Below are 26,024 nucleotides of genomic sequence, written 5' to 3' on the forward strand. Positions count from 1 at the left end.
ATAAATTAAACCATATAAATGTCTATATACTATTGTCCAAATAATGAAGAGAATCAAATAAAGAAATACTAATATTTTCAAACTACTTATTTGACACAGCACAGTAAGAATAGCATGACTACAAATTCCCCCAAAGGAAGCCCTGTTGAATTGCTGATTCTATGCTGAAATTACTAATATTAATAAATTAAGCAAGCCATAAAACAGCTCAGAATTAGTTGTAGTTGTAAAATGGTAAGTCAATATTCTTCCTCTGCTGTGAGGGTCCATGTCTTGCATGCGTACAAGATTAAGAATACCAATGTACGCAGGAGTCTGATCTTGTACTTCATGGTGATGTTGCTATCCTTCCATATTGTCTTGAGTTTGGATAGTGCAGTCAATGTCTGTGCGGTTCTTGCCAGGACTTCTGGTCTTGATCCTTCATCACTGACGACTGCCCCCAGTTATTTGAACTGCTGCACTATCTCAAGTTTCTGACCATGGACTGATATGTCTGTTGTGATGGCACCATTGGGATTTGACATGAGCTTGTTTTTCTCGACACTTATGTCCATTCCAAACTTTGTGGAGGCTCTGCCAAGATGGCTGACCAGGCTGGCCAGTTCCTCCTCTTTTCCTACAGGTCCATCAATGTCGTCAGCAAATCTTAGGTTTGTGATGTTCATCCTTCCGATGCTGACTGTGCCCACATGATCTTCAAGGGCATCGCTCATAATCCGTTCCAGGAAGACGTTGAAGAGAGTGGGGGAGAGGAAGATACAGGCATTGGAAATGAGATGCTATCGCAACATCTTGGGCATTTTATACTTGGATCACATCACAAACAAGCAGGTCCACAAGACCATCCAGCGCCACATTGGCCCCCGTGAAGACCTTCTCACAATGGTGAAGTAAAGAAAACTGAGATGGTATGGCCACGTAACAAGATCCAGTGGCCTTGCAAAGACTGTTCTATAAGTAACTGTGGAGGGGAAAAGGAGAGGCAGACAGAGGAAAAGATGGACGGACAACATTAAATAAATGGACAGGGAAAACATTTGCGGTGATCCAGGCACACAACCGCGACAGATGGAACAGACTGGTACAAAGCTTGTCATGACGGTGCCCCAACGATTCCACCAGGAGTTAAGGGCACAAGGCAAGGCAAGCTCAATATTCCAATGTACAGAAATTTCAGACATGACAGAATAGGATATAAAAGGGTAGAGAGAATGTCATGGCTGCATTTAAGAGAGAACTTCTTGGAGGGTTTGCTCAGCAAGGCCATATGGGTAAATAAGGAGGTGCAATCACTGTGATGCGGTCTTTGAGTAGGTATATAGGAGCCAGAGGAACAGTCACACAGGCATATCATGAAAGATGGGGGAGCATTTTACAACAATGACCATAATTCCACAGTTTTTAAAGGTAGTCATGGAAAGGATAAGATTGACTGTTGTCTGAAAGTGCCAAACTGGGGAAAGGCTCTATGTGCCTAATACTGTTGAAATCTGACCAGAAGCAATTGTTTGAAGGCAACTCCACATCTGACACATGGGAATCTTTTGAAGGGCAGCTGATTGAAATTTAGGACCAGCACATTCCAATGAGGATGAAAGATTTAAAAAAATCATAATTTTAGTTAAAAAGAGAAAGAAAGCTATATATTATTTAAGAAATTGAAATTGGGTAGTTCTTTAGAGGATAACAAAGAAAGCAGGAAATAATTTAACAAGAAATTAGGAAGGCTAAAAGGAGCCAAGAAACATCCTTGGCAAATAGAATTAAGGAAAATCCCAAGGCATTTTATAAATACATGTGGAGCAAGAGCATATCTAGGGAAAGGGAAGGGACATTTAGGGCATAGTGCCAGAGGAAATGGGCGACATACTGAAAGAGCAATTTGCATTGGTAACTCTCCAAAGGGAAATATTTGGATGACAGTGAGATTAGGGAGGTTTTACTTAAAGGGAAGGACCCTAACCCTCCTACCGCCTTTTATTGGCTTTCCTCTATCATGTCCTGTTTAAGTCTAGAGAAAATAAGAAGTCGAACATTGGATACATCCTTTAAATTTGAAGAAATCTGGTGACCTTTTATTCAATATTTTCAAATGATCTGATGTTTGTACTAATTCCCTTCCAGCTATTTTTTCAGAACTTGGATTTGTTCAGAGGGTCTCTCTTCTCTTGGTTTTTTCTCTCAGGATGGACTGCCCAGTCCTTTTTTTCCTTGTTTAGAATTGTGCTTTTTTTAACTCTTTTCCTCTAAATAAAAATTGCTAATAGTCCTTCCTTTCTTCATAAATTTAAGAGAGGAGAATTATACATTCTATATCAAATTTATACTTTGCAGATTAACACTATGTGTGATTCTGATACTGTTTATTTTACCTTCTGTGTGTACTGCTATTGACATATTTACCAGAAATATTCTCCTTTTGTTTGTATACACACTTTTTTTAAATCATTAAAAAGACTGAAAAGAAAAAAAGAGATTAGGGAGGGGGTATATTAATATTCCGGGGCATGTTGCTATTAATGAGGCAATGTTGGGTGATGAATCCACAGTGCCTGATGCAATTTATCCCAGAATTCTGAGGAAAGTAAGGGAGGAGATTACAGGAATCTTGAGTATAACAGTTGGCAAGTCATATTGTAGCTGAATAAAACTTCGGTTAGGCCACACATAATATTATGTGCAATATGCAATTTTTCCACATAGCAGAAGAGTACAATTCATAGATTTAACGGGTAGATAACTTAAAGGGAGTCCGAGGGTGGTTGGTTTCCAGAAAGCACTGTCTGAAGGGGTGGTGGAGGCAGAAACATGTACAACACTTAAGTCCTGATGAAAGGCCTCGGCCCAAAATGTCGACAGTACTTCTTCCTATAGATGCTGCCTAGCCTGCTGCGTTCCACCAGCATTTTGTGTGTGCTGCACAACATTTAAGTAGTATCTGCCTGAATTGTCAAGACAGAAAAGACTTTGGGGCAAGTAAGACTAAAAATGGGATTGGTATAGGTGGATGCTCAATGGCTGGCATGGACAATGTGCCTTTTTCTGAGTAGACAAATGGGCATCTCTCTTACTGCAATATGCTTACAATCGCAGCATCATACAACGTCATTTACACTGAAAAAGCAGCATTTTTCACACAAACATGGAGGAATATTGAGACACACCCTTTGGTCACACAATACAAACAGCACGATTTTAGGATGGCACTGATGTGTTACAATTCTATTTTTCAGGTTTCTTGCTTGCAGCAAACTGTCAAAACATGCAAGATTAAAAAAATGTTTCATAATAATTACAAATAACTTAAGAATAAGGGCATATTTTAAACACAGCAAGCAGTGTGATTAGATGACAGAACACTGCAGATGTTATTGATTGGTTATTTTAAAAAACCTACAGGAATCCATGACATAGGCAAGCATAAAATTACTATTTATACAAAAGTTATTTCTTCATGTCAAATGCAATTATCAAAATGCTGTAGAAACTTGGGTCAGGCACCATCAATGGAGATGAATAAACAATTGACGTTTTGGACTGAGACCCTTCTTCAGGACTGGAAAGTAAGGGGTAATACACCAGAATAAAAAGGTGGGTGGGACAATAGTTGGAAGATTATAGGTGAAGCCAGTTGAGTAGGGAAGATAAAGGGCTGGAGAGGAAAGAATCTGGTAGGGGAGAAGAATGGACCATAGGAGATAGGGAAGGAGGAGTGGACCCAGGTGGAGGTAATTGGCAGGCAAGAAGAGGCAAGAATTGAGACACACCCTTAGTGGAAAATAAAGAATTTTTTTTAAAACCAGGAGTAATCGATATTCATGCCACCAGGTTGAAGGCTACCCAGACAGAATAGGAATCGTCGCTCCCTCACACTGAGGATGGCCTCATCATGGCAAAAGAGGAGGCCATTGACTGACAGGCTGGATCAGGAATCGGAATCAAAATGTTTGGCTACTGGGAAGTTCTGCTTTTGGTGGATGGAGAGGTGCTCAATGAAGTTTGCCCCAATTTATGATGGGTCTCACCATTGCAGAGGCTGCATCGGGAGTGCCGGACATAATAGATGACCCAAGCAGATTCGCAGGTGAAGTGTTGCTTCACCTGGAAGGCCTGTCTGGAGCCCTGAGTGGAAGTGAGAAAGGAGGTGAATTGGCAGGTGTGCCACTTGGACCACTTGCAGGGCTAAGTGCCAGGAGGGAGATTAGTGGGGAGGGATGAGTGGACAAATCGCATAAGGTACAATCCCTGCGGAGAACAGCGGGGAGGTAAAGGTATGCTTGGTGATACAGTCCCTTTGGTGATGGTGGAAATCGTGAATTGTGTTGGAAGCAGATGCTCAAGGGGTGGTAGATAAGGACAAAGGGAACTCTATCACTGTTAAGGCACCAGGAAGATAGGGTGAGCGCACTTGTATGGGAAATGGAGGAGATGTGGGTAAAGGTAGCAACAATAGTGGAGGAAGGGAACATCTGCTCTTTGAAGGAGGAGGACATCTCAGATGTCTGGAAAGGAAATCAATATCCTTGGAACAGATGTGGCAGAGACAAAAGAACTGGGAAAAGAGAAGGATTGAAGACAATGTGAAACAGACACTTGAGAACCTGGGGCACTTAACCATGGTCATGTTAAATGTTAAGGCACATTTGAGGCAGCCGGATGGCCTACCCTGCTACTATTTTCTTGAGTTCTACATGCAAAGCCTTGCAGATTGCACACAAGAGATGACAAAAAGCTCTGTAAACTTCTTAATTGTTCAGCCAAACAAAATCTATTGACAATTATAAAGCTCCTTGAAGAAATAGAACTATATTTTGAGTGATGGAAAGGAAAGGCTACATCTGGCAGCCAAAGGTTAAAGAGCGAAGTGAATTACTACCAATGACTAAAGTACTTACAACAAAATTTGGGTCCTTAAAGGCCAGAGGTTTTACTGCAGACTCTCCATGTCCTGGACTAGAATCTGCAGCCACACTTTTATTCTCACCGATAGAATCTAATGTGGCACTCTATAAAACAAAAGAAAAACATGATTTCTCAGTAGTATTAAAAAAACACAGCAGTTTCTTTCTAACTCAACTGTAATATGCAGTACAAGGACAAAGTTTGATCAATAATTTTCTTTCAGGCAAATCCTAATTGGTTGCATTGAATCTGTATTTGCCACACCAGTCTACAGCAAACATAGCTTTAATAGTTCTGCACTGGAGCACCTAGACAACCACAAATGCTATGAATTCACTCCGAGGCCTATGCGAGAGCATCCTACAGATGGGTGAACCCATGGAAAGCACCTGGCCTAGACAGTGCATGTGGCCAAGTACTGAAGATCTGTACTAATCAACTGGCTGGAGTGTTTACTGACACCTTTTGCCTTTCACTTACCAGTCAGAGGTACTCACCTGCCTAAATGAATTAATCCCCAAGGCATAAGCCTCAATACCTCCTTGTACAACTGGATCCTTGATCTTCTCACTTTCAGACCCCATTCAGTTTGGAATGGGAACAACATCTGCTCCACGATCTCCATCAACACAAGAACATCACAAGGCTGTGCACCTAGGCCCCTACTCTACTCATCTTACATTTACGACTGAGGAAAAGTATAGCTCTAATGCCATATTTAAGTTTGCTGATGACACCACAGTTGTTGGCCAAACTAAATGTGGTGACAAATCAGCGTTTATTAGGGAGATTGAAAATCTGGTTGAGTGATCTCACTCAACATCAACAAACCAAAGAGCTAATTATTGATCGTAAGAGGAGGAAACTGGAGGTCCATGATCCAGTACTCATTAGGGGATCAGAGGTAGAGAGGGTCAGTACACTTGAAATTCCCTGGTGTTATCATTTCAGAGGATCTGTCCCGAGACCATTACAAAGAAGACACAGTACCACTGCTTTTCTTAGAAATTTGCACAGATTCAGCATGGTCATCTAAAACTTTGATAAACCTGCTGATGAACAGCAGTATCCTGACTGGTTGTATCATGGTCTGGTATGGAAAGACCAATGCCCAACAATGAAAAAGCCTGCAAAAAGTAGTGGATACAGGCCAGTTAATCACAGGGAAAGCAATCCCCACCATTGAGCACAACTACAAGGAGCACTGCTACAGGAGCAACACCCATTATTATCAAATATGCCCATCTTTTCTCGTTGCTACCATTGGAAAGGAGGTCCAGGGGCCTTAGGTCCCACATCACCAATTACAGGAACTGTTATCACACTTCAATCAGGCTCCTGAACCAGCCTGGATAACTTTAAGCACCTCAACAATGAACTGATTCCATAGCCTATGAACTCACTTTCAAGAACTCTACAATTCATGTTCTCAATATTGTTTTTTGGGTGGGGGAGGGGATTGCATTTGCCCATTGGTAGTTTGTCAATCTTTGTGTGTAGTCCTTGACTGATATATTGTATTTCTTTGTTCCACTGTGAATGCTCGCAAATAAATAAATGTCAGTGTAGTATATGATGCCCTATACATACTTTGATAAAAAATTTACTTTGACCTTTTAGGAAAGCATACATCAAGTTCATTACAATTAAGCATTCAACACAAATATCACCTTAGGACTAATCACCAAGCTTCCAAACCTGCTCCACTTTCTGCTACCTCCTTCTGCAATTGGATCCTCAACTTTCTCATCAGGAGATCACAGTCAGTGCAATTCAGTAATAACATCTTCTCACTGATATCAACACTGCTGCACCTCGTGCTCAGTCCACTGCTCTATTCGCTCTACTGAATAGTGTTGTGACAACAATCCTGCAGTCAATGTCAGCAACACCAAAGAATTGATTATGGATGTCATGAGAACATGCACCAGGGCTCACTGTGGGGTCAGCAGTGGAAAGGGTGAGCAGTTACAAGTTCCTGGCCATAAACATCAGAAGACTATCTTGGATCCAACTCATGGATACGATCAGAAAGAAAGCACACCAGCAGTTCTACTTTGTTCAGTGTTTGAGGACATTTAGTACAGTACTGTGCAGATGGTGCCTAAGACTTCTGCACAGCATTAAAGTAATTTTATGTAGTCAGCCCTCCTTATCCGCGAGGAATTGGTTCCGGGACCCCTCGCGGATACCATAATTCGCAGATGCTCAAGTCCCTTAATCAACCTGTCTCAATGCGGTGGACCTTGGGACCCAGTGGAACCCCAGACCTTATTTAACCTGTTTCAGTGAGGTGGACATTAGGACCCAGCAGCAGAGCTCTGAATATGCAGTGTTTCTAGTCACGAAAATAATCATGATTGAAAATAAAGTGGAAATAATAAAGTGATCTGAAAGAGGTGAAACACCATTGGTCATTGGAAAAGTGTTAGGCTACGTCGGTTAACGATTGGAACAATTTTAAAGGATAAAATGAGAAAGGCTCTGCCCCAATGAAAGCTACAATTATTACTAAGCAACACAGTGGTTTAATTATTGGGTGTTGGGTTTTTGATCCTCCACATCAACCCGGTACAGTGGAAAGTGCATTCAAAAGCGGTCTGTCACTGGCTCGCACTCGAGAACTTCCGTTCCTGAGCCCGGTGCTAAAACATACGTTCTTAAGTGTTTTATATGCATAGAAAGGCAAAATATATAAGATATACTAAGACAAATATTTGACTAACTGACGCTAAATAATACCGGATGTACCTGTTCCAACTTACTTAGTAAGAGAACTTTTGATTTTTTTCGATCCCGATCCACGATAACCCACACACATCCTCCCGTATACTTTAAATCATCTCTAGATTACTTATAATACCTAATACAACGTAAATACTATGCAAAATAGTTGTTATACTGCATTGCTTAGGGAATAATGACAAGAAAAAAAGTCTGTACATCCTCAAAAAACAAGTGCTGAAAGAATACTTCCAGGTTTTTGCGATTCGCAGTTGGTGGAATTCACCGATAAGGAGGGCCGAGTGTATTGCATTTTACTGCTACTGCAAAAAAGCAAATTTCATGACATATGTGAGTGATGATAAACCTGATTCTGATACGAGTCTCTATTGTGGACTGAGTCAGTCATAGAAAACTACAGCACAGAAACAGGCCCTTCAGCCCATCTAGTCTATGCTGTGCCATTTAAACTGCCGAGTCCTGTTGACCTGCACCCAGACCTTAGCCCTCCATACTCCTCCCATCCATGTATCCAATCTTCTCTTAAAACGTTGAAATTGAAACCACATCCGCCACTTGTGCTGGCAGCTCATTCCACACTCTAACCACTCTCCGAGTGAAGAAGTTTCCCTTTCACCCTTAACCTACAAATTCTAGTTGTAGTCTCACCCAACCTCAGTGGAAAAGCCTGCTTGCAATTACCTTATCTATAACCCTCATAACTTGTATTGCCCTTTCAAATCTCCCCTCAATCCTCTACATTCTAGGGAATAAAGTTCTAACCCATTCAATCTTTCCTTCAAACTCAGGTCCTCCAGTTTTGACAACATCCTTGTAAATTTTCTTTGTACTCTTTCAATCTTATTTACATCTTCCTGTAGGTAGGTGACCAAAACTGCACACAATACTCCAAGTTAGGCTTCACCAGCGCCTTTTCCAACTTCAACATAACATCGCAATTCCTGTACTAAATACTTTAATTTATGAAGGTTAATGTACCAAAAGCTTTCTTTACAGACCTACCTACCTGTGATGCCACTTTCACTGAATTATGGACCTGTATTCCCAGATCTCTATGTTCCACCGCACAACAAGGTGCGCTATTGGTCACTGCACAACACCTCACACTTGTCTGCATTAAATTCCATCTGACTTTCTGCAACCATTTTTCCAGGTGGTCCAGATACCATTGTAGGTTTCAATAGTATTCCTTGCTGTCCAGTACACTCCCAATCTTAGTGTCATCTGCAAATTTGTTGATCCGGTTAACTACATTATCATCCAGCAATGATCCCTGTGGCACTCCACTGGTCACAAGCCTCCAGTCAGAGAGGCAACTGTTTACTACCAACATCTCTGGCTTTTCCCAAAAAGCCAATTTGCAATCTCATCTTGAACGCCAAGTGACTGAAACTTTTTGACCAACCTTCCATGTGGGATCTTGTCAAATGCTTTAGACAATAGACAATAGGTGCAGAAGTAGACCATTCGGCCCCTCGAGTCTGCACTGCCATTCTGAGATCATGGCTGATCATTCACTATCAATACCCAGTCCTTGCCTTGTCCCCATATCCCTTGATTCCCCTATCCATCAGATATCTATCTAGCAACTTCTTGAAAGCATCCAGAGAATTGGCCTCCACCATCTTCCGAGGCAGTGCATTCCACACCTCCACAACTCTCTGGGAGAAGAAGTTCTTCCTCAACTCTGTTTTAAATAACTGACCTCTTATTCTCAATAAGTCTATATTGACAACATGCACTGCTTTGCCTTCATTAACTTTCCTGTTAACTTCCTCGAAAAACTCTATGAGATTGGTTAGAAATACCTATCATGCACAAAGCCAGGCTGACTAACCCTAATTAGTCCTTGTCTATCCAAATTCTCATATCTGGTCTCTTAGAATAACTTTTCCACTACTGACATCAGGTTTACCGGTCTACAATTTACTGGTTTATTCTTAGAGCCTTACATAAACAGTGGAACAATATTAGCTATACTCTAACTTTCTGGTGCCTCAACTGTCATAAAGAATAATTTAAATATCACCGTTAGGGCCCCTGCAATTTCAACACGCCTGCCACAAGGTTCGAGGGATTTGGCCATCCTGATTTGCCTCAGGGTAGCAAACACCTCCTCTTCTGTAATCTGCATAGGGTCCACGACATTCGCTGCTGCTTTGCCTCATTTCTATAGTCTGTCTACCGAGTAAATACAGATGCAAAAGATCCATGTAAGATCTCCCCCATCTCTTTTGGCTCCACATATAGATTAGATAGATAGGTAGGCTCTTTATTGATCCCAAAGGAAATTACAGTGTCACAGAAGCATTATAACTGCACAGGTATACAAATATTAGAAGAGAAGTAGAAAAGAATAAAAAATAAGTTACCTCAAACAGTCTAACAGAAGGAGGTCATCACTTTCCCAGCTATAGGTTGACTCATTATAGAACCTAATGGCCAAGGGTAAGAATGACCTTATACAGTGCTCTTTAGAGCAACGCAGTTGTCTTTGTATTACCATTCTGATCTTCCAGATGTCCCTTGCAATTCTTTTGCTCTTAACATAGCTTTATGCTATTTAGTCCTTTTACAGCATGGGAGCTCTAGTCAAAATGTGGGAAGTTAAAGTCATCACCTATCACAACCTTATGTTCCTTGCAACAGTCTGCAATCTCTCTACAAATTTGATTCTTAAAATCCAGCGGAGTGTTGGGTGGTCTATGATATACAGGTGGTCCCTGCTTTTTGACCGTTCACTTTACGACAACATGATGTTACGAAAGACTTACATTAGTACCTGTTTCGCTTTTATGAAAAGACGCCTGCTTTATACATGTGTTTACCCCAAGAAAGACTACAATGACCGTGAAGCCTTGTGCAGGCAGTTGTTTGTGCATGCGTGTACGCATATGCATATGTATACGTGCCGATTTTTTTTTCTCCAAATCAATTTTGGCTCGCTGCCTTCCCGAGTCTGATAAGTGAAACTACACCATACCTACAATATTTCTACTTTATATAGGGTGTAAATTTATCATATCATTCCTGCTTTTTCTATATGTTAATGTTATTTTAGGTTTTGTGTTATTTGCTTTGATTTGGTAGGTTATTTTTTTAGTCTGGGAATGCTCAAACATTTTTCCCATATAAATTAATAGTAATTGCTTCTTCACTTTACGACATTTTGGATTACAAACGGTTTCATAAGAACGCTCTACCTTCGGATTGCGTGGGAAACCTGTAGCCCCTATAATATGGTCAGACTTATCTTATTCCTCAGTTCCACCCTTAAAGACTCACTAGATGAGTTCTCCAGTTTGTCCTAAGATCTGCCATGACATTTTCCCTAATTACACCACCTTTAATCCTTTAATTACACCCTTTAATCCCTCCCACTCTATCACACCTAAAGCAAAGGAACCCTAGAATATTGAACTGCCGGTCCTGCTCCGCCTGCACTCAAGTCTAACGTGTTGATCCATGCCGAGTTTATCAGCCTTTCACACAATACTTCTTACATTGAAATATATGCAGCTCAGACTATTCGTTCCATCATATGCTCACCCTTTTGACTCCTGACTTTATCTGAGGTCTTAACAACATGTCTCCACAACCACTCCACTCTGGTCCCCATACCCCTGCAACTTGTTTATATCCCCCACCCTCGCACCATCTCTTCTGTGCAGATCCCACCTTCTCTGGAAGAAAGCCCAATGATCAAAAAATATGAAGTCCTCCCTCTTACAACAATTCCTTAGTCATGTGTTAAACTATAGGATCTTATTATTACTGGCCTCATTAGTATGTGGCATGGGTAGCAGTCCTGAGATCATAACCGTGGCGGTCCTGTCCTTTAAATTAGCACCTACCTCCCTGAACTCACTTTGTAGAACCTTGTCTTTCTTTCTACCTATGCCATTGATACCTATATAGTCCATGATCTCTGGCTGCTCACCCTCCCACTTAAGAATGCTGAGGACTGGATCCGAAATGTCCCAGACCCCAGCACTTGGAAGGCAACATCCCATTCAGTAATCTCACTCTCATCCACAGAATTTCATTTCTGTTCTCCTAATTAATGAATCTCCTATCACCACAACTCATTTCTTTTCCCCAATTCCCTTCTGAGCCACAGAACCAGACTCAGTGCCAGAGACCTAACCACTGTGACTTCCTTCTGCTAGGTCATCCCACCCAAAAGAATCCAAAATGGTATACCTGTTGTTGAAGGGAATGGCCACAGAAGTATTCTGCACTGGCTGATAAACCCCTTTCATCCTCCTGAACGTCACCGACTTTCTTGTGTTCTGAACCTTGGATGTAACGACCTCTCTATGTATCCTATCACCCCTTCAGCCTCCCAAATGATCATTCAGTTCCAGCTCCAACTCCTTAACATGGAGTGTTAGAAGCTGCAGCTGGATGTACTTCTTGGAGGTGAAGTCATCAGAGACACTGGAGGTCTCCCTGTCTTCCCACATCTCACAAGAGGAACATTCAACTATCCTGTCTGGCATCCCTACTGCTCTAACTGTGCAATTATAAGAAAGGAAACAATAAATAAACTGAAAAAATCCACACAGCTTTTTTGCCTTCTCTCACGCAAGCCTCTTGTTGCTGAAACCGTAGAGCTAAAGTCTCAAATCCACACTCCAACACTGTCCACTCCACTTGCCCTGCCTTATTTTTATTTGCCCTCGCTAATGAATTCTGATCTCTGATTGGCCACTGTTCAAATGCCAAAAGTCCTGTGGTGTTGCTTTTTAATTAACACTCATTGTCTCCAATTTGCCACTATGGGAAGGGGGATGGGAGGGGGAGGAAGCAGGAAGCACCAGAATCAAATAAACTTGTCAGGTGTCTCAGGGCTGGGTGTGACTGCACCTGCACCATACCCCCACCACCTTTCCCACACCTCTCCTGCAGCATTCCTCTCTCACCATTCCGAACATCCTTTTCTCCTGCCAGATTTACAAACTCTCTCTCTGTTCCACACTGACAAATACACAAGTGTGCAAAAATCGTAGGCACCCAAGACTTTTGCCTTGTACTGCATATTATCAAAGACGTCTGCAAATTTCTATAGATTTAGGGTGGAGAACATTCTAACCGATTACACCACAGCCTGATATGGAGCCTCCAATGCACTGGATTGCAAGAAGTTGTACACTCAGCCAATTCCATCACGGGAACAACCTACCATGTTACTGGGAGCATTCATCACCAAAGACCCACATTACCTAGGGCACACCACCTTCTGAAACTACAGGAGCCTGAAAATCCGCATTCAATTATTCAGAGGCAGCTTCTTCCTGCTCTGCCATTAGATTTCTGAATGGTACCTGAACATTACCTCATTATTCCTTTTTTGCAACTTATAACGATTTTGTCTTTGCACCGTGCTGCTGCAGCAAAACAACAAACTTCATTATCATACAAGTCAGTGAATAAATCTGATCCTGATTCCATATGCAGCATAAGATATTCAGCATTTATATTAAATCATACAACATGGAATCAGGCTCTTCAGCCCAAAGTCTGTGCTAATCCTCAAGCATCCATTAGCTTGCATTTTTATGCAATTCCTACTAAACCAATAGGCTCATGATATTGGAAATCATTTTTTGAAACCATCAATCAGTAGCAGATCATGTCCCAAATTGCCATATTGTTTAAAATTTAATCAGAGTCAGGAATTTCAAAGGTTACACATTCATTGATTTTACTGAAATATAAAACTCCCATGGTGTCTAACAGGATAGACACAGCAAGTTGCCTACGGTTTTGGATGTTTAGAAGCCAGAAGCAAGGGGTCTTGGGTGCACTTACCAGCCAGGCTAGGCAGACAATGAAATGCAGCAGAATGAATGAACTGACTTTCATTGGGAGTTAATGGTGAAAATGTGGCTCGACCCCAAATTACACATTCTCCACAAGGCTGCTTGATGGATATTAGTAAGGCAGTAATGATGAAAGCAATGGCTCTCCTGTCCATTCTGATCTCCAATGTCCACTCCCTGGAAAATAAATTAGACAACATCCGACTCCAACAAAATACTTGGCGGGAGTACACAGTCAGCTGTGCGTATGTTTTCACGGAGACATGGCTCACTGATGGAATCCCGGATGTCGTCGTTCAGCTGGACGGGCTCCCCTTGTTTCGAGTGGACAGGGATGCAGCTCTTTCCAGTAAGACTCGTGGTGGTGGCGTGTGTGTTTACATCAACACGGAATGGTGCAAGAACTCTGTGCTGGTTTCCAGATACTGCTCATCGCTAGTGGAGTTTGTGGCTGTTTGATGCAGACCATTTTATTTACCACGGGAATTCACTACTGTCCTTATATTCGGTGTCTACGTTCCCCCAGTGTTAATGCTAAGGAGGTGCTCTGTGATCTCTACGGGGCTATTAGCGTACTGCAGAACGCACACCCTGACGGACTACTTATTGTCGCCGGTGATTTTAACCATGCGAACCTTAAGTCAGTGCTCCCCAAATTCCATCAGTATGTGGACTTTGCAATGAGGGGGGTGAACGCGCTGGACCTGGTTTACACAAACATTCCCAACACGTACCGGGCGGAGCCCTGCCCCCACCTCGGTTACTCAGACCACATCTCTGTTATGCTAATTCCAGGATACAGACTGCTCGTCAGGTGCTTCAACCAGTCCAGAAGCAGGTGAAAACCTAGCCAGCAGGAGCCATCTCTGCTTTGAGCACACTGACTGGCACATGTTCAGGGAGGCTGCAACCGATGGCGACTCTACTAACTTAGGAGTACACAGCATCAGTGACCAGCTACATCAGCAAGTGCATTGATGACGTCACTGTGTCCAAGACCATCACTACACACACTAACCAGAAGCCATGGATGACCACGGAGGTGCGTGCACTGCTGAGGACCTGTGACTCCACTTTCAAAGCAGGCGACAAGGCAGCCCTAACAACAGCGATGGCCAAACTGTCTTGGGTCATCAGAGAGGCAAAGTGTGCACATGCCCAGCGAATCCACAGCCACTTCCAGGACAGCGGCGACGTGTGGCACATGTGGAAGGACATTCAGGACATCATCAACTATAGGACAACATCACCTGATTGTGTGGGGGATGCCTCCCTCCCAAATGTGCTGAATAACTTCTACACTCATTTTGAGGTGGAAAATGACGTGCCGGCAAGGAAGTCCACCCCTCCTACAAATGACCAGGTGCCGTGTCTCACCGTGGCCAATGTGAGAAGAACCCTGTGCAGGGTCAACCCACGGAAGGCTGCTGGACCAGACAATATTCAGAGCGCTCAGAGGATGTACAGACCAGCTAGTAGATGGTCTCACTGACATCTTCAACATCTCCCTGAGCAACACCACCGTTCCAACGTGCTTCAAGGCCACCACCATCGTCCCCTGTGCCAAAGAAGTCTTCAGTGTCCTGCCTCAATGACTACCGTCCCATTGCACTCACATCCATCATCATGAAGTATTTTGAGAGGCTCATCATGAGGCACATAAAGACCCTGCTGCCCCCCTCACTGGACCCCCTGTAGTTTGTGTACCATCCCAACCGTTCAACAGACGACGCCATTGCCACCATCCTCCACCTGGCCTTAACCCACCTGGACAAAAAAAGACACGTACGTTCAAATGCTGTTCACAGACTTCAGTTCAGCATTCAACACAATCATCCCTCAGAAACTGACTGAAGAGCTGAGCCTACTGGGCCTGAACACCTCCCTCTGCAACTGAATACTAGACTTCCTGACTGGGAGACCTCAGTCAGTCTGGATCGGGAGCAGCATCTCCAACACCATCACACTGAGCGAGGGGGGCTCCCCAGGGCTGTGTGCTCAGTCCACTGCTGTTTACTCTGCTGACCCATGACTGTGCTGCAAACCACATCATCAAGTTCGCCTATGACACGACTGTGGTGGGTCTCATCAGCAAGAACGATGAGTCAGCTTACAGAGAGGAGATGCAGTGGCTAACGGACTGGTGCAGAGCCAACAACCTGTCTCTGAATGTGAACAAAACAAAAGAGATGGTTGTTGACATCAGGAGGGCACAGAGCAACCAATCCCCACAGAACATTGCAGGCTCCTTGGTAGAGACTGTTAAGAGCACCAAATTTCTTGGTGTTCACCTGGCAGAGAATCTCACCTGATTCCTCAACACCAGCTCCATTGCAAAGAAAGCCCAGCAGCGTCTCTACTTTCTGCAAAGGCTGAGGAAAGTCCATCTCCCATCCTCCATCCTCATCACATTCTACAGCGTTTGTATTGAGAGCATCCTGAGCAGCTGTATCACTGCCTGATTCGGAAATTGCACCATCTCGGATTGCAAGACCCTGCAGTGGATAGTGAGTTCAGCTGAGAAGATCATTGGGGTCTCTCTTCCTGCCATTATGGACATTTACACTACACACTGCATCCGCAAGGCAAACAGCATTATGAAGGACCCCACACACCCCTCACACAATCTCTTCATTCCTCCTGCCATCTGGGAAAAGGCACCGAAGCATTCGGGCTCTCACAACCAGACTATGTAACAGTTTCTTCCCCCAAGCTATCAGACTCTTCAATACCCAAAGACTGGACTGACACCAACTTACTGCCCTCTACTGTACCTATTGTCTTGTCTATTATTTATTGTAATGCCTGCACTGTTTTTGTGCACTTTATGCAGTCCTGCATAGGTCTGTAGTCTAACGTAGTTTCTTTTTTCTGTGTTGTTTTTACATAATTCAGTGTAGATTTTGTACTGTCTCATGTAGCACCATGTTCCTGAAAAATGTCTCGTTTTTACTGTGTACTGTACCAAGAGTTATGGTCGAAATGACAATAAAAAGTGACTTGACTTATTTGGCCCCAAATTAATATAATAGAATAAATAGGAAAAAGTAGACTACATGGGCCCTTGACCCTGCTATGTTTTTCCATTATCTGTTCTTAGCTTAAAGGACTATTCATCTGTTTCTACATCAACTCACCTGTCATTAAAAATCTGTCAACCCTAGCACTGGAATAAATGTGGCTTACATTCTATTTAACATAACTGATCATATGGCCAATATCTGCTATATTAGAGGTGTCATGACATGCACTTTTAATTTTATTAACATCACATCTGTCATTTCATTTATTATTTCTGGCATATGACAGAACAGGAAAAGGTGGATTTTCAAAAAAACACCAGAACAGAACATTTTATTGTAAATGATGCTATTAAATCTCTACTCATACTTCAAACATATTCACTGAAAACATGAAAATAATAAAAATAGCAGGCACTGGAAAGCTCACATAAACAAAATGCTGCAATCTCAAAGCTGAGTTTCCAGCATTTTATGTTTTTAATTGATAGATAAATAATTGGAAATATATTGCACAAACAGAAAATTCTGGAAATATTCACTAGGTCCGCAAGCATTTATAGACAATAGGTGCAGGAGTAGGCCATTCGGCCCTTTGAGCCATTCAATGTGATCATGGCTGATCATCCACAATCAGTATCCTGTTCCTGCCTTCTCCCCCTATCCCTTGACTCCACTATCTTTAAGAGCTCTAACTCTTTTTTGAAAGCATCCAGAGAATTGGCCTCCACTACCTTCTGAGGCAGAGCATTTCAGGGATCCACAACTCTCTGGGTTAAAAAGTTTTTCCTCAACTCCATTCTAAATGGCCTACCCCTTATTTTTAAACTGTGGCCTCTGGTTCTGGACTTGCCCAACATCGGGAACGTTTCCTGCCTCTAGCGTGTCCAATCCCTTAATAATTTTATACAGGTGTCCCCAGTTTTTCGAACATTTGCTTTATGTCAACTCACTGTTACAAAAGACCTACCTTAATTACCTGTTTTCGCTAATAGAAGGTGTTTTCATTGTTACGAAAAAAGGCAGCGCGCGCCAAGCAGACTAGCTCCTCCCTCGGAATTGCAATCTAGCCGGCATTGCTTAAACCCATGGCTGTGAGCATCTGTGCTTTATGTCAACTTGTTTTGTGCATCTGTTAGCAAGATGAGTTCTAAGGTATCGGAAAAAGCTAAAAGAGCGTGTAAGGGTATTACAGTTAGTGTAAAACTAGACATAATAAAGCATTTCGATCATGGTGAACAAAGTAAGGATATAGTGAGTTTGGCTAAGGGTTTGTGGAAGATGACGAAGATTATGTTAAAGGGGTTTTGGCATCCCATGACCAAGAACTGAGAGATGAAGAGGAAAGGATAACAATTGAAGCCGAACGCAGTAGTGAACGGCCCGAAAGTGAAGACGTCCAGGAACTGAAAGTAAAGCAATTGCGTGAGATTTTCGCTGCAATTGACAACGCTGCAATGTTTGCAGAAAAGTATGACTTTAATTTTGAAAGGGTACGTAGGTTTAGGGCAGGGTTGCAGGATGGTTTGAGTACTTACAAAGAACTGTATGATAGAAAAATGCACAAGGCTAAGCAGTAAAGCATACTATCATTTTGCAAACCTTCCACATCAGCCACAGCAGACGACGAAACTCAACCTTCGACCTTGAGGTAGGCAGACATAGACGGTGGTGACTTGCCTGCCCTGATGGAAACAGACGACAATGAGATGACACCCCTGTCTCCCACTACCCCAACCTCCAATTCAGCCTAAGACTCCATCATCAGTGTACTCACTGTCTTCCTGATTCCGGTAAGTACACTGGTCATACATTATTTCTACTTTATATAGGCTGTGTATCTTTATGTGTTATTCAGTAGCTTCATAGCTTAATGGTTACTGGAAAAAGTGCCTCTGCCAAAAGCACTTGCATGAAATTTTCGCTGCGGTGGACAGTGCTGCAATAATTGTAGGAAAGTATTCCTACATTATATAGGCTGTGTATTTATCAGATCATTCCTGCTTTTACTATATGTTACTGTTGTTACGAATGTGCCGCAACTCTGAGGGGCCGAAGGGTACAAAGTCGCCCCCTCCTTTTTGAGAATCACAAGATCGCTATTAACTCGGGTCTGGGACCCAGGAAATGAGAGAGAGACATCCAGAATACACAAGGCTTGGAATGTGTCCTGGCCTCAGCAAGGCAGAACCATTGATAACGGCCATTATCTCTTGGAGCCGGAATTGTGTATTGGGAACTGTACTATTCATTGATGACCAGAGTGGGCTGGTTGAGGGATTGCATCATCCCAACTTGATTGACATCTGTGACCCCGTGAGTAAGGATAAAAGAGGGTCTGGGGAACAACCCCTTTAGACGCACCAGGAGAAACGCTAGAAATCCTGTGACAGCGTTTAATAGCGACAGCCGGTGGGGGACTCGCGTGCATCCTTTCCCTTTGCCTGGGATTGGGGCCTTACCACGGAAGAACGGCTTTAGCTAAAGGACTGGCTACACCAACGGAACTCTCGAAGGATCAAAATCATAAAAAGGAAAAGCTGGCAAGTTTCTAAAAATTTCTCTTGACTCCAACCAAAGGCTGCAGTCTGAATGAACTGAATGACTTTTATATTTCCATCGGACAATACATTATCCCCTAGACAATGATAGAGCTTATTTCTTATTGATTATTATTATACCCGCACTTTTAGATTTAGTATTGACGACGTATATTATCTGTATATTTGCATTGATATTATTTTTGTGTATTTTTACTAATAAATACAGTTAAAAATCGTATCATCAGACTTCAACAGACCTCTCTATCTTTGCTGGTAAGTGACCCAGTTACGGGGTATTGCTACTAGTAGGACCATGAGCTATAATCCCCAGGGAAACGGACAGGTGGAGGGAGAATGCCACAGTGTGGAAGGCCACACTTTTAGCCCTTAAGTCAAAGGGGTTGCCAGTCTCTCGATGGCAGGAGGTCCTCCCCGAGGCACTCCAGTCCATCCGCTCCCTGTTATGCACGTCCACCAATGCCACCTCTCATGAGCGACTCTTTTCTTTTCCCAGGAAGTCTGCCACTGGGACCACCCTACCGGCTTGGCTGATGTCCCCAGGGCCAGTGCTGCTCGGGAAACAAGTGAGGAGCAATAAATACTCCCCGCTGGTTGAGAGGGTTCACCTACTACACGCGAACCCCTAGTATGCCTACGCGGTCTTACCTGATGGGCGGGAGGACACGGTCTCCGCCTGCGACCTGGCGCCCACAGGAGCAGCAGACCACTACCCCGAACACTCCACCGTAATTATGAACCCTATACCCGAGGTGACACCGCGCACACCAAGCCCTACACAGACTCCTCACGACACTCTCATACCGGGCGCCTCGCACACGCATGAGGGATCACTGACGCCTAGTGGGCTGACACCTCCAGTCAGGCCGGAACCAGCACAACCACCGTCTCCAGTGCAATCACAGCCAGTGCTACGTAGATCGCAGTGACAGATTCGGCCACCTGATAGACCTAACCTGTAAATATACTTGTAAGAAACTTCGCCCCATGGGGATTCTCTTTTAAAACAAAGGTGGGGTGAATATGGTGAACTACATATACCTGTCTGGACATGCCCCCCCCCCCCCCCGCTGACTGCTCCTGTGGCTCCTCCCACAGACCCCGGTATAAAGGCGATTGGAGGCATAGACCCTTCCTCAGTCTCCAGGATGTTGTGTGATGGTCACTTGCTGCTTGTGCTTTCTTCCAGCCAATAAAAGCCTACCTTAACCCACGTCTCAGAGTTATTGATGGTGCATCAGCAACTTAAATAAGGATATTGTAACTCAGCTGGTGATCATGCGTTTACCAGATTGTTGTAAAGTAAAAAGTGCAGTTAGTATCAAAGTACGTATTTATGGGCCGGCTGGTGGTGTTAGTGCCATCAGCACTGGACTTCAAGGCAGATGGTCCTGAGTTCAAACCCAGCCCGGTCCCAAGCTGGGCAGCAGTATCTGGGGTAAGAAAGGCCTGGCAATCTACTTCCCTATCTTGTCATGAAAACCCTATGGACCCTCCATGAGAAAAAGAAACCCAATAGAACCCACTAAAAAGGCAGACTTCCAAACACCCACTGTATGAAAAACATGAAGAAATCGAACAGTGAGCTGAACACCCACCTGCCCCTTACCTGACATCTTGACCTTTTCAATCTGTCCGGCTTGCTCCTTGCTCTTGGACCCAGGCCTGGATGTCTGTCCTGATGTGGTTTGTTTACCTCTAATTACCATATCTCACTACTTGTAAGTTCACAGTTGTTGTTGACTACTTATTATCATATTGTTAAGCAATTTCATTTAGTAGTTAGAAGCACTTGTTAGAAGTCAAAGGAACTTCAATCAATATTGCACTTTATTAGAACACCGAAAGTACTGTCTTTTTACACCGGCTCTTTGCGTACCTTAATATGTTGGTGAATAATAAAACTTCCTTCAACTACAAGTTCACTGGAGTTATTAGTCTTGTTACGAATGTGCCACAACTCTCAGGGGCCAAAGGGTACAAAGTAGCCCCCTCCTTTTTGAGAATCGCGAGATCGCTATTAATTCAGGTCTGGGACCCAGGAAATGAGAGAGAATCCACAAGGTTTGGAATGTGTCCTGGCCTCAGTGAAACAAAACCATTGATAACGGCTATTGTCTCTTGGAGAAGGAATTGTGTATTGAGTACTGTACTATTCATTGAAGCCCCTCAGGGGACGACCAAAGTGGGCTGGTTGAGGGATTGCATCATCCCAATCTGATTGACATCTGAGACCCCGTGAGTAAGGATAAAAGAGGGTCTGGGGAACAACCCCTTCAGACGCACCAGGAGAAACGCTGGAAATCCAGTGACAGAGTTTAATAGCGACAGCCGGCGGGGGGCTCGTGTGCGTCCTTCCCTTGCCTGGGATTGGCGGGCTCACCACGGAAGAACGGCTTAGCTAAAGGAGAGGCCACAAGTGAACGGCCACACTATCGAGACTCCGACGGATCGAAATCATAAAAGGAATCGGCAAGTTTTTCTCCAAATCTCTCTCTCTCCAACCATTGCAAACCCAGCGGTCCCCAAAGGTTGCAGCCTGCATGAATTGAGTGAACTTTATATTTCCATCAGACAATACATTATCCCTTAGACAACGATAGAGCTTATTTCTTATTATTATTATACCCGCACTTTTAGATTTAGTATTGACGACATATATTATCTGTATATTTGCATTGATATTATTTTTGTGTATTTTTACTAATAAATACGGTTAAAAATCGTATCATCAGACCTCCCTATCTTTGCTGGTAAGTGACCCAGTTACGGGGTTCGTAACACTGTTATTTTAGGTTTTATGTGTTATTTGGCATGACTTGGTAGGTTTTTTTTTAGGTCTGCGAATGCTCATAAATTTTTCCCATATAAATAAATGGTAATTGCTTCTTCACTTTACGACATTCCAGCTTACGAACTGTTTTATAGGAACGTTCTACCTTCGAATAGCGGGGGAAAGCTGTATGTTTCAAACAAATCCCCTCTCATCCTTCTAAATTCCAGTGTATACAAGCCCAGTCGCTCCAATCTTTCAATATATGACAGTCCCACCATCCCAGGAATTAACCTCGTGAACCTACGCTACACTCCCTCAATAGCAAGAATGTCCTTCCTCAAATTTGGAGACCAAAACTGAACACAATACTCCAGGTGTGGTCTCACCAGGGCCCTGTACAACTGCAGAAGAACCTCTTTGCTCCTATAGTCAACTCCCCTTGTTATGAAGGCCAACATGCCATTAGCTTTCTTCACTGCCTGCATAGTTACTTTCAGTGACTGATGAACGACACCTAGATCACATTGTACTTCCCCTTTTCCTAACTTGACACCATTCAGATAGTAATCTGCCTTCCTGTTCTTGCCACTGAAGTGGATAACCTCACATTTATCCACATTAAACTGCATTTGCCATGCATCTGCCCACTTACCCGACCTGTCCAAGTCACCCTGCATTCTCCTAACATCCTCCTATTTCACACTGCCACCCAGCTTTGTGTCATCTTCAAATTTGCTAAAGTTACTTTTAATTCCTTTCATCTCTTTAATTCCATTCGTTATGGAATATAACCAGGTAAACTTTTTGGACTAATGGTGTTTGCATCGAAACTCTAGCCCTAACCTTTCCCAAGTAAGTTTGTTTCCCTCAAAAGTTCATCCCTAACTTTCTCCCTATTTGCGATGGGAGGTTAACCCCATTTCCCCTTCTACAAAACTAGTCTGACCTGTTGACTATTCCTCGCGTTTTCTATTTATTTCACGTTTGCAGCATCTACGGTGGAACTTGACTCCATAATACACCCTCATATGCCCGGGCTCTACCTCACTGGCGTCCGCAATCATTCCTCCTCGTTACCTGCCCTGTTTTCTTCTTTTTCGCACTTGTACTGCCACTGTTTCCTGGACTTATCGGTCTCTTCTTATTACGGACCTTGGAGGGAGTCGAAGCTGCTACCGGCACAGGAGAAACCGCCATCGCCGCCATTCTTTCCACGTCACGTCGAAACCAGGGCAACTGTTACGTTGTTACGTCACACGCGGAATTTATTAGCACGCGCAGTGCGTTCAAGTCCGATTGTGTAATGCTAGCAGGAAATTAGAAATATAATAAGAGTTTATATGTTTTCATTTTTACCGTTCTATGACAAAAAGTAATTTTGCAACACGTTAAGATTAGACCCTTTTTTATTATCGTAATCTCAGAAAACTATAGATGCTTTTATTCGTTTACCATTTTAACTATAGCAACAACCGTTGCTAATATTGCTCTCTTCCATTCGAGTCCATTCCATTTCTTTCATTTCAAGCAAACTGCAGTTCATCACTTGTCAGTGATTCTTCTGTTTTGCTTTTTATTTCCTCGTTGATTCAAAACCCGTGATTTCGAACCCGTGTATAATCCGACATGTCTGGTTTTAGCCACCTTCTCGACCCTTTTCAGGCACATTATGAAAGATTTAAAGCACACCGTTTTCTGTTCGAATGAGGGAAGTCCCGTTTGTTGCAAAGTGCTGTTAGTTCCATTAGATCTGCGTATGAGTAAATTCGTAGTTTGTTACCGTTACGGATATCCAAAAAATACATTATAATGAACGGCATTCGACTATCTATAAATACACAAGTTAATCAGTAAGTAATCAGGATAAGGAGTTGAGTAATAAAGACATCAAACTTCGCCGCGCTGTGCAGTGACGTGGAACCCACCGCTGCAGTTTCATTTCCGGGTGGCGCAGCTGGTGTGTTTCTGCCCGTCGGGTGGAGCGCGGGACGGCGCTAACGGTAAAGGGTTCGGCACGGGGCGCGCGTCACAAAGGGGCGCGCGGCGTCAGCTAACCGACGCCATCGGGCACACGGCTCGGCCCGGGTCAGCACAGCTCAGCCGATGACACGGCGGTAATCAGCCCAGCGGCGGAATGGTGTGCGCCCGCACTCCTCGCACCATTTCTCTGTGCGCAGCCCGTTCTCCCCCGAGAGTGATCCCCGAGCGGAGTGATCCCAACTACCTGGCCGACCTGCTCTGCCTGGCACGGACATTGCCATCAGACAGAGCCCTCGCTGGCCTCTGAAAGGCGAAGGCAAGCGCCTCGCTCACAGACTAGAAGCGGATTAAGTGCTGGGCGCTGTGAACTCAGTTTTGCGGAGCGAGGTCTCTGTGAAAATGTGTCATTAAACAGGAAAGAGGGGGCAAAGGAGTCAGTCCGAGCAACCCACACCCATCGAGACGGTAAGTGTCACGCGGGGCCCGGTTATAGTAGGAATTTTACCTGAATGCTAGAGTTGTCGAAAACAACTGCAGCATGTTTGAAGCCCTCAAAAAGTCGACCTGACCGTACTGCTTGGCCAACAACTTGTGTTCTGCCTTTTAATTTGGGTATATGATTTTTTCTCTCTCTGTGTCCACGCTTTGAATGATTTGGGTTAAAGTACAGTATGTTGAGAATTAACTAATCGGAATTGACGCTAACACACACGCACACAACCCATCACTCTTTCCCTAGCCCAGCTTTACCATTATCACGCCGATTACACATTCAGCAATGCAATTCTGTATCGTCTGCAAAGTGTTGTGGTGAGATTTCATTTTCGGGCACTGTTTCCGGGTTTTAACTTTGCTTTTTCAGAGTTGAATTGCCGACCATAGCCTATACACTTCTCCATCCCCTTTATCCATTTATGGTATTAGAGTAAACCTGCAGCTGCAATGTGTCACCACGAACATTGTTTTATTACCCAGGACCATTTTTTGGAGTTTGCACGTTTCTGCGTATCTGAGCTAACATGATTACTGGACGATGTTACCATGTAACGTCTTTTAACGTGATTAAGGAGTTTAGTTGTTAATGGGTTTAATTTTGTCTGTTTTGCATCTCATTTTCCGTTAAAAGGCAGATTAAAACGTTTACACAATTAGTGATAATGCAATATAAATAATTATATTTTATTTAATAAAAACTAATGTGACAAAACTAATGAGCATGATCACAATCTTGGTTATGTTGGACTTTGAGAATTCCTGCAACACAAAAAAAGTAGCTTATTTGGAAAATGGCCACTGGGGGTGATTGCATGGCAGTTGATGCTAGTTGTGAGAACTTTAAACAATGTTGAATTTCATCGTTATGAAAGTGGATTAGCTGTATATTTTTTTGGAACTGATGATACCAATTTTACGAACAAACTACTTGCAATCACTGCATTTAACATATTTTCATATCTCCTTGTTTTTAAAATTGTAATTTGCTTTTGTCATCACCAGTTTCAGTTTTAATAAAATCTGACTAAATTGGCGGCTGATAGCAGCTTGATTTGTGGATCAGAAAGCAAGAATTATAAGGAGGGACCAGGAAGCAGAGTCAAATTGGCTTCTCAATTGAATATTTAATTCATACTTTTTTTTAGTTTTAATTCTATGGGTTCTGCCTACCAAAATTAAAAGTCTGTGATATTATTATAGCCATTATTGATTTTTTTTACTGTTAATTGATTCAGAGCTATAATTATCTTGGAAAAGTTATTGAACCTGTGGGATAACTTCACTTGCTCCATTACTGAACTGTACCCACAACCTATGGACTCACTTTCAAGAAATCTTCATCTCATGTTCTCCATATTGTATTATTATTATTTTTTCTTTTGTGTTTGTGCGGTTTGTTGTCTTTTGCACATTAGTTGCTTATCTGTCCTTTTGGGTGCAGTTGTAGGTTTTTGCAAATAAAACAACAAGGTATTTCATGTTGAAGAAAAACCAACTCATTTATTGAACTCCAAACACTGAGTGGAAAGTGTGGTAACTATTTTATGTGATCATGTCATCACATCAGTTCAGCCTCTTACAGTGAACTCCAACTCAGAGTTGGTGGTTGTGAATTATGGTTCTTGGATTTCCTGCAAGAAAATGAATCTCCGTGTTGTATATGGTGACATATATGTACTTTGATAAATTTCCTTTGTACTGTTGTAATCAGAAAACT

The 26,024-nt window shown here is 43.0% G+C and overlaps 2 protein-coding genes across 7 annotated transcripts in view; one reads left to right on the forward strand and one right to left on the reverse strand.

Moving 5' to 3' along the window:
• The window catches only part of ino80c (INO80 complex subunit C), a 35,272-nt gene extending 10,800 nt beyond the window's left edge, over positions 1-24,472 (reverse strand). Inside the window, exons 1-4 of one of the 4 annotated variants that reach the window (XM_059972490.1) lie at positions 24,318-24,472; positions 23,285-23,582; positions 22,985-23,138; positions 4,899-5,009 (exon numbers count right to left, since the gene is read on the reverse strand). In XM_059972490.1, the coding sequence (XP_059828473.1) occupies positions 4,899-5,009; positions 22,985-23,038 (165 nt within the window). In that variant the 5' untranslated portion in view covers positions 23,039-23,138; positions 23,285-23,582; positions 24,318-24,472. Of the gene's footprint in view, positions 1-4,898; positions 5,010-22,909; positions 23,139-23,284; positions 23,661-23,757; positions 23,856-24,317 lie in introns of those variants that run through there. The other 3 variants (XM_059972487.1, XM_059972488.1, XM_059972489.1) reach the window with 3 other exon arrangements.
• The window catches only part of galnt1 (UDP-N-acetyl-alpha-D-galactosamine:polypeptide N-acetylgalactosaminyltransferase 1), a 145,855-nt gene continuing 143,623 nt past the window's right edge, over positions 23,793-26,024 (forward strand). For all 3 annotated transcript variants that reach the window (XM_059972486.1, XM_059972485.1, XM_059972483.1), the window contains exon 1: positions 23,793-24,277. The gene's annotated coding sequence lies outside the window, so the exon portion shown is untranslated. The remainder of the gene's footprint in view (positions 24,278-26,024) is intronic.

Source organism: Hypanus sabinus, chromosome 6, assembly GCF_030144855.1.
Source record: "Hypanus sabinus isolate sHypSab1 chromosome 6, sHypSab1.hap1, whole genome shotgun sequence".
Classification (NCBI taxonomy): Eukaryota; Metazoa; Chordata; class Chondrichthyes; order Myliobatiformes; family Dasyatidae; genus Hypanus; species Hypanus sabinus.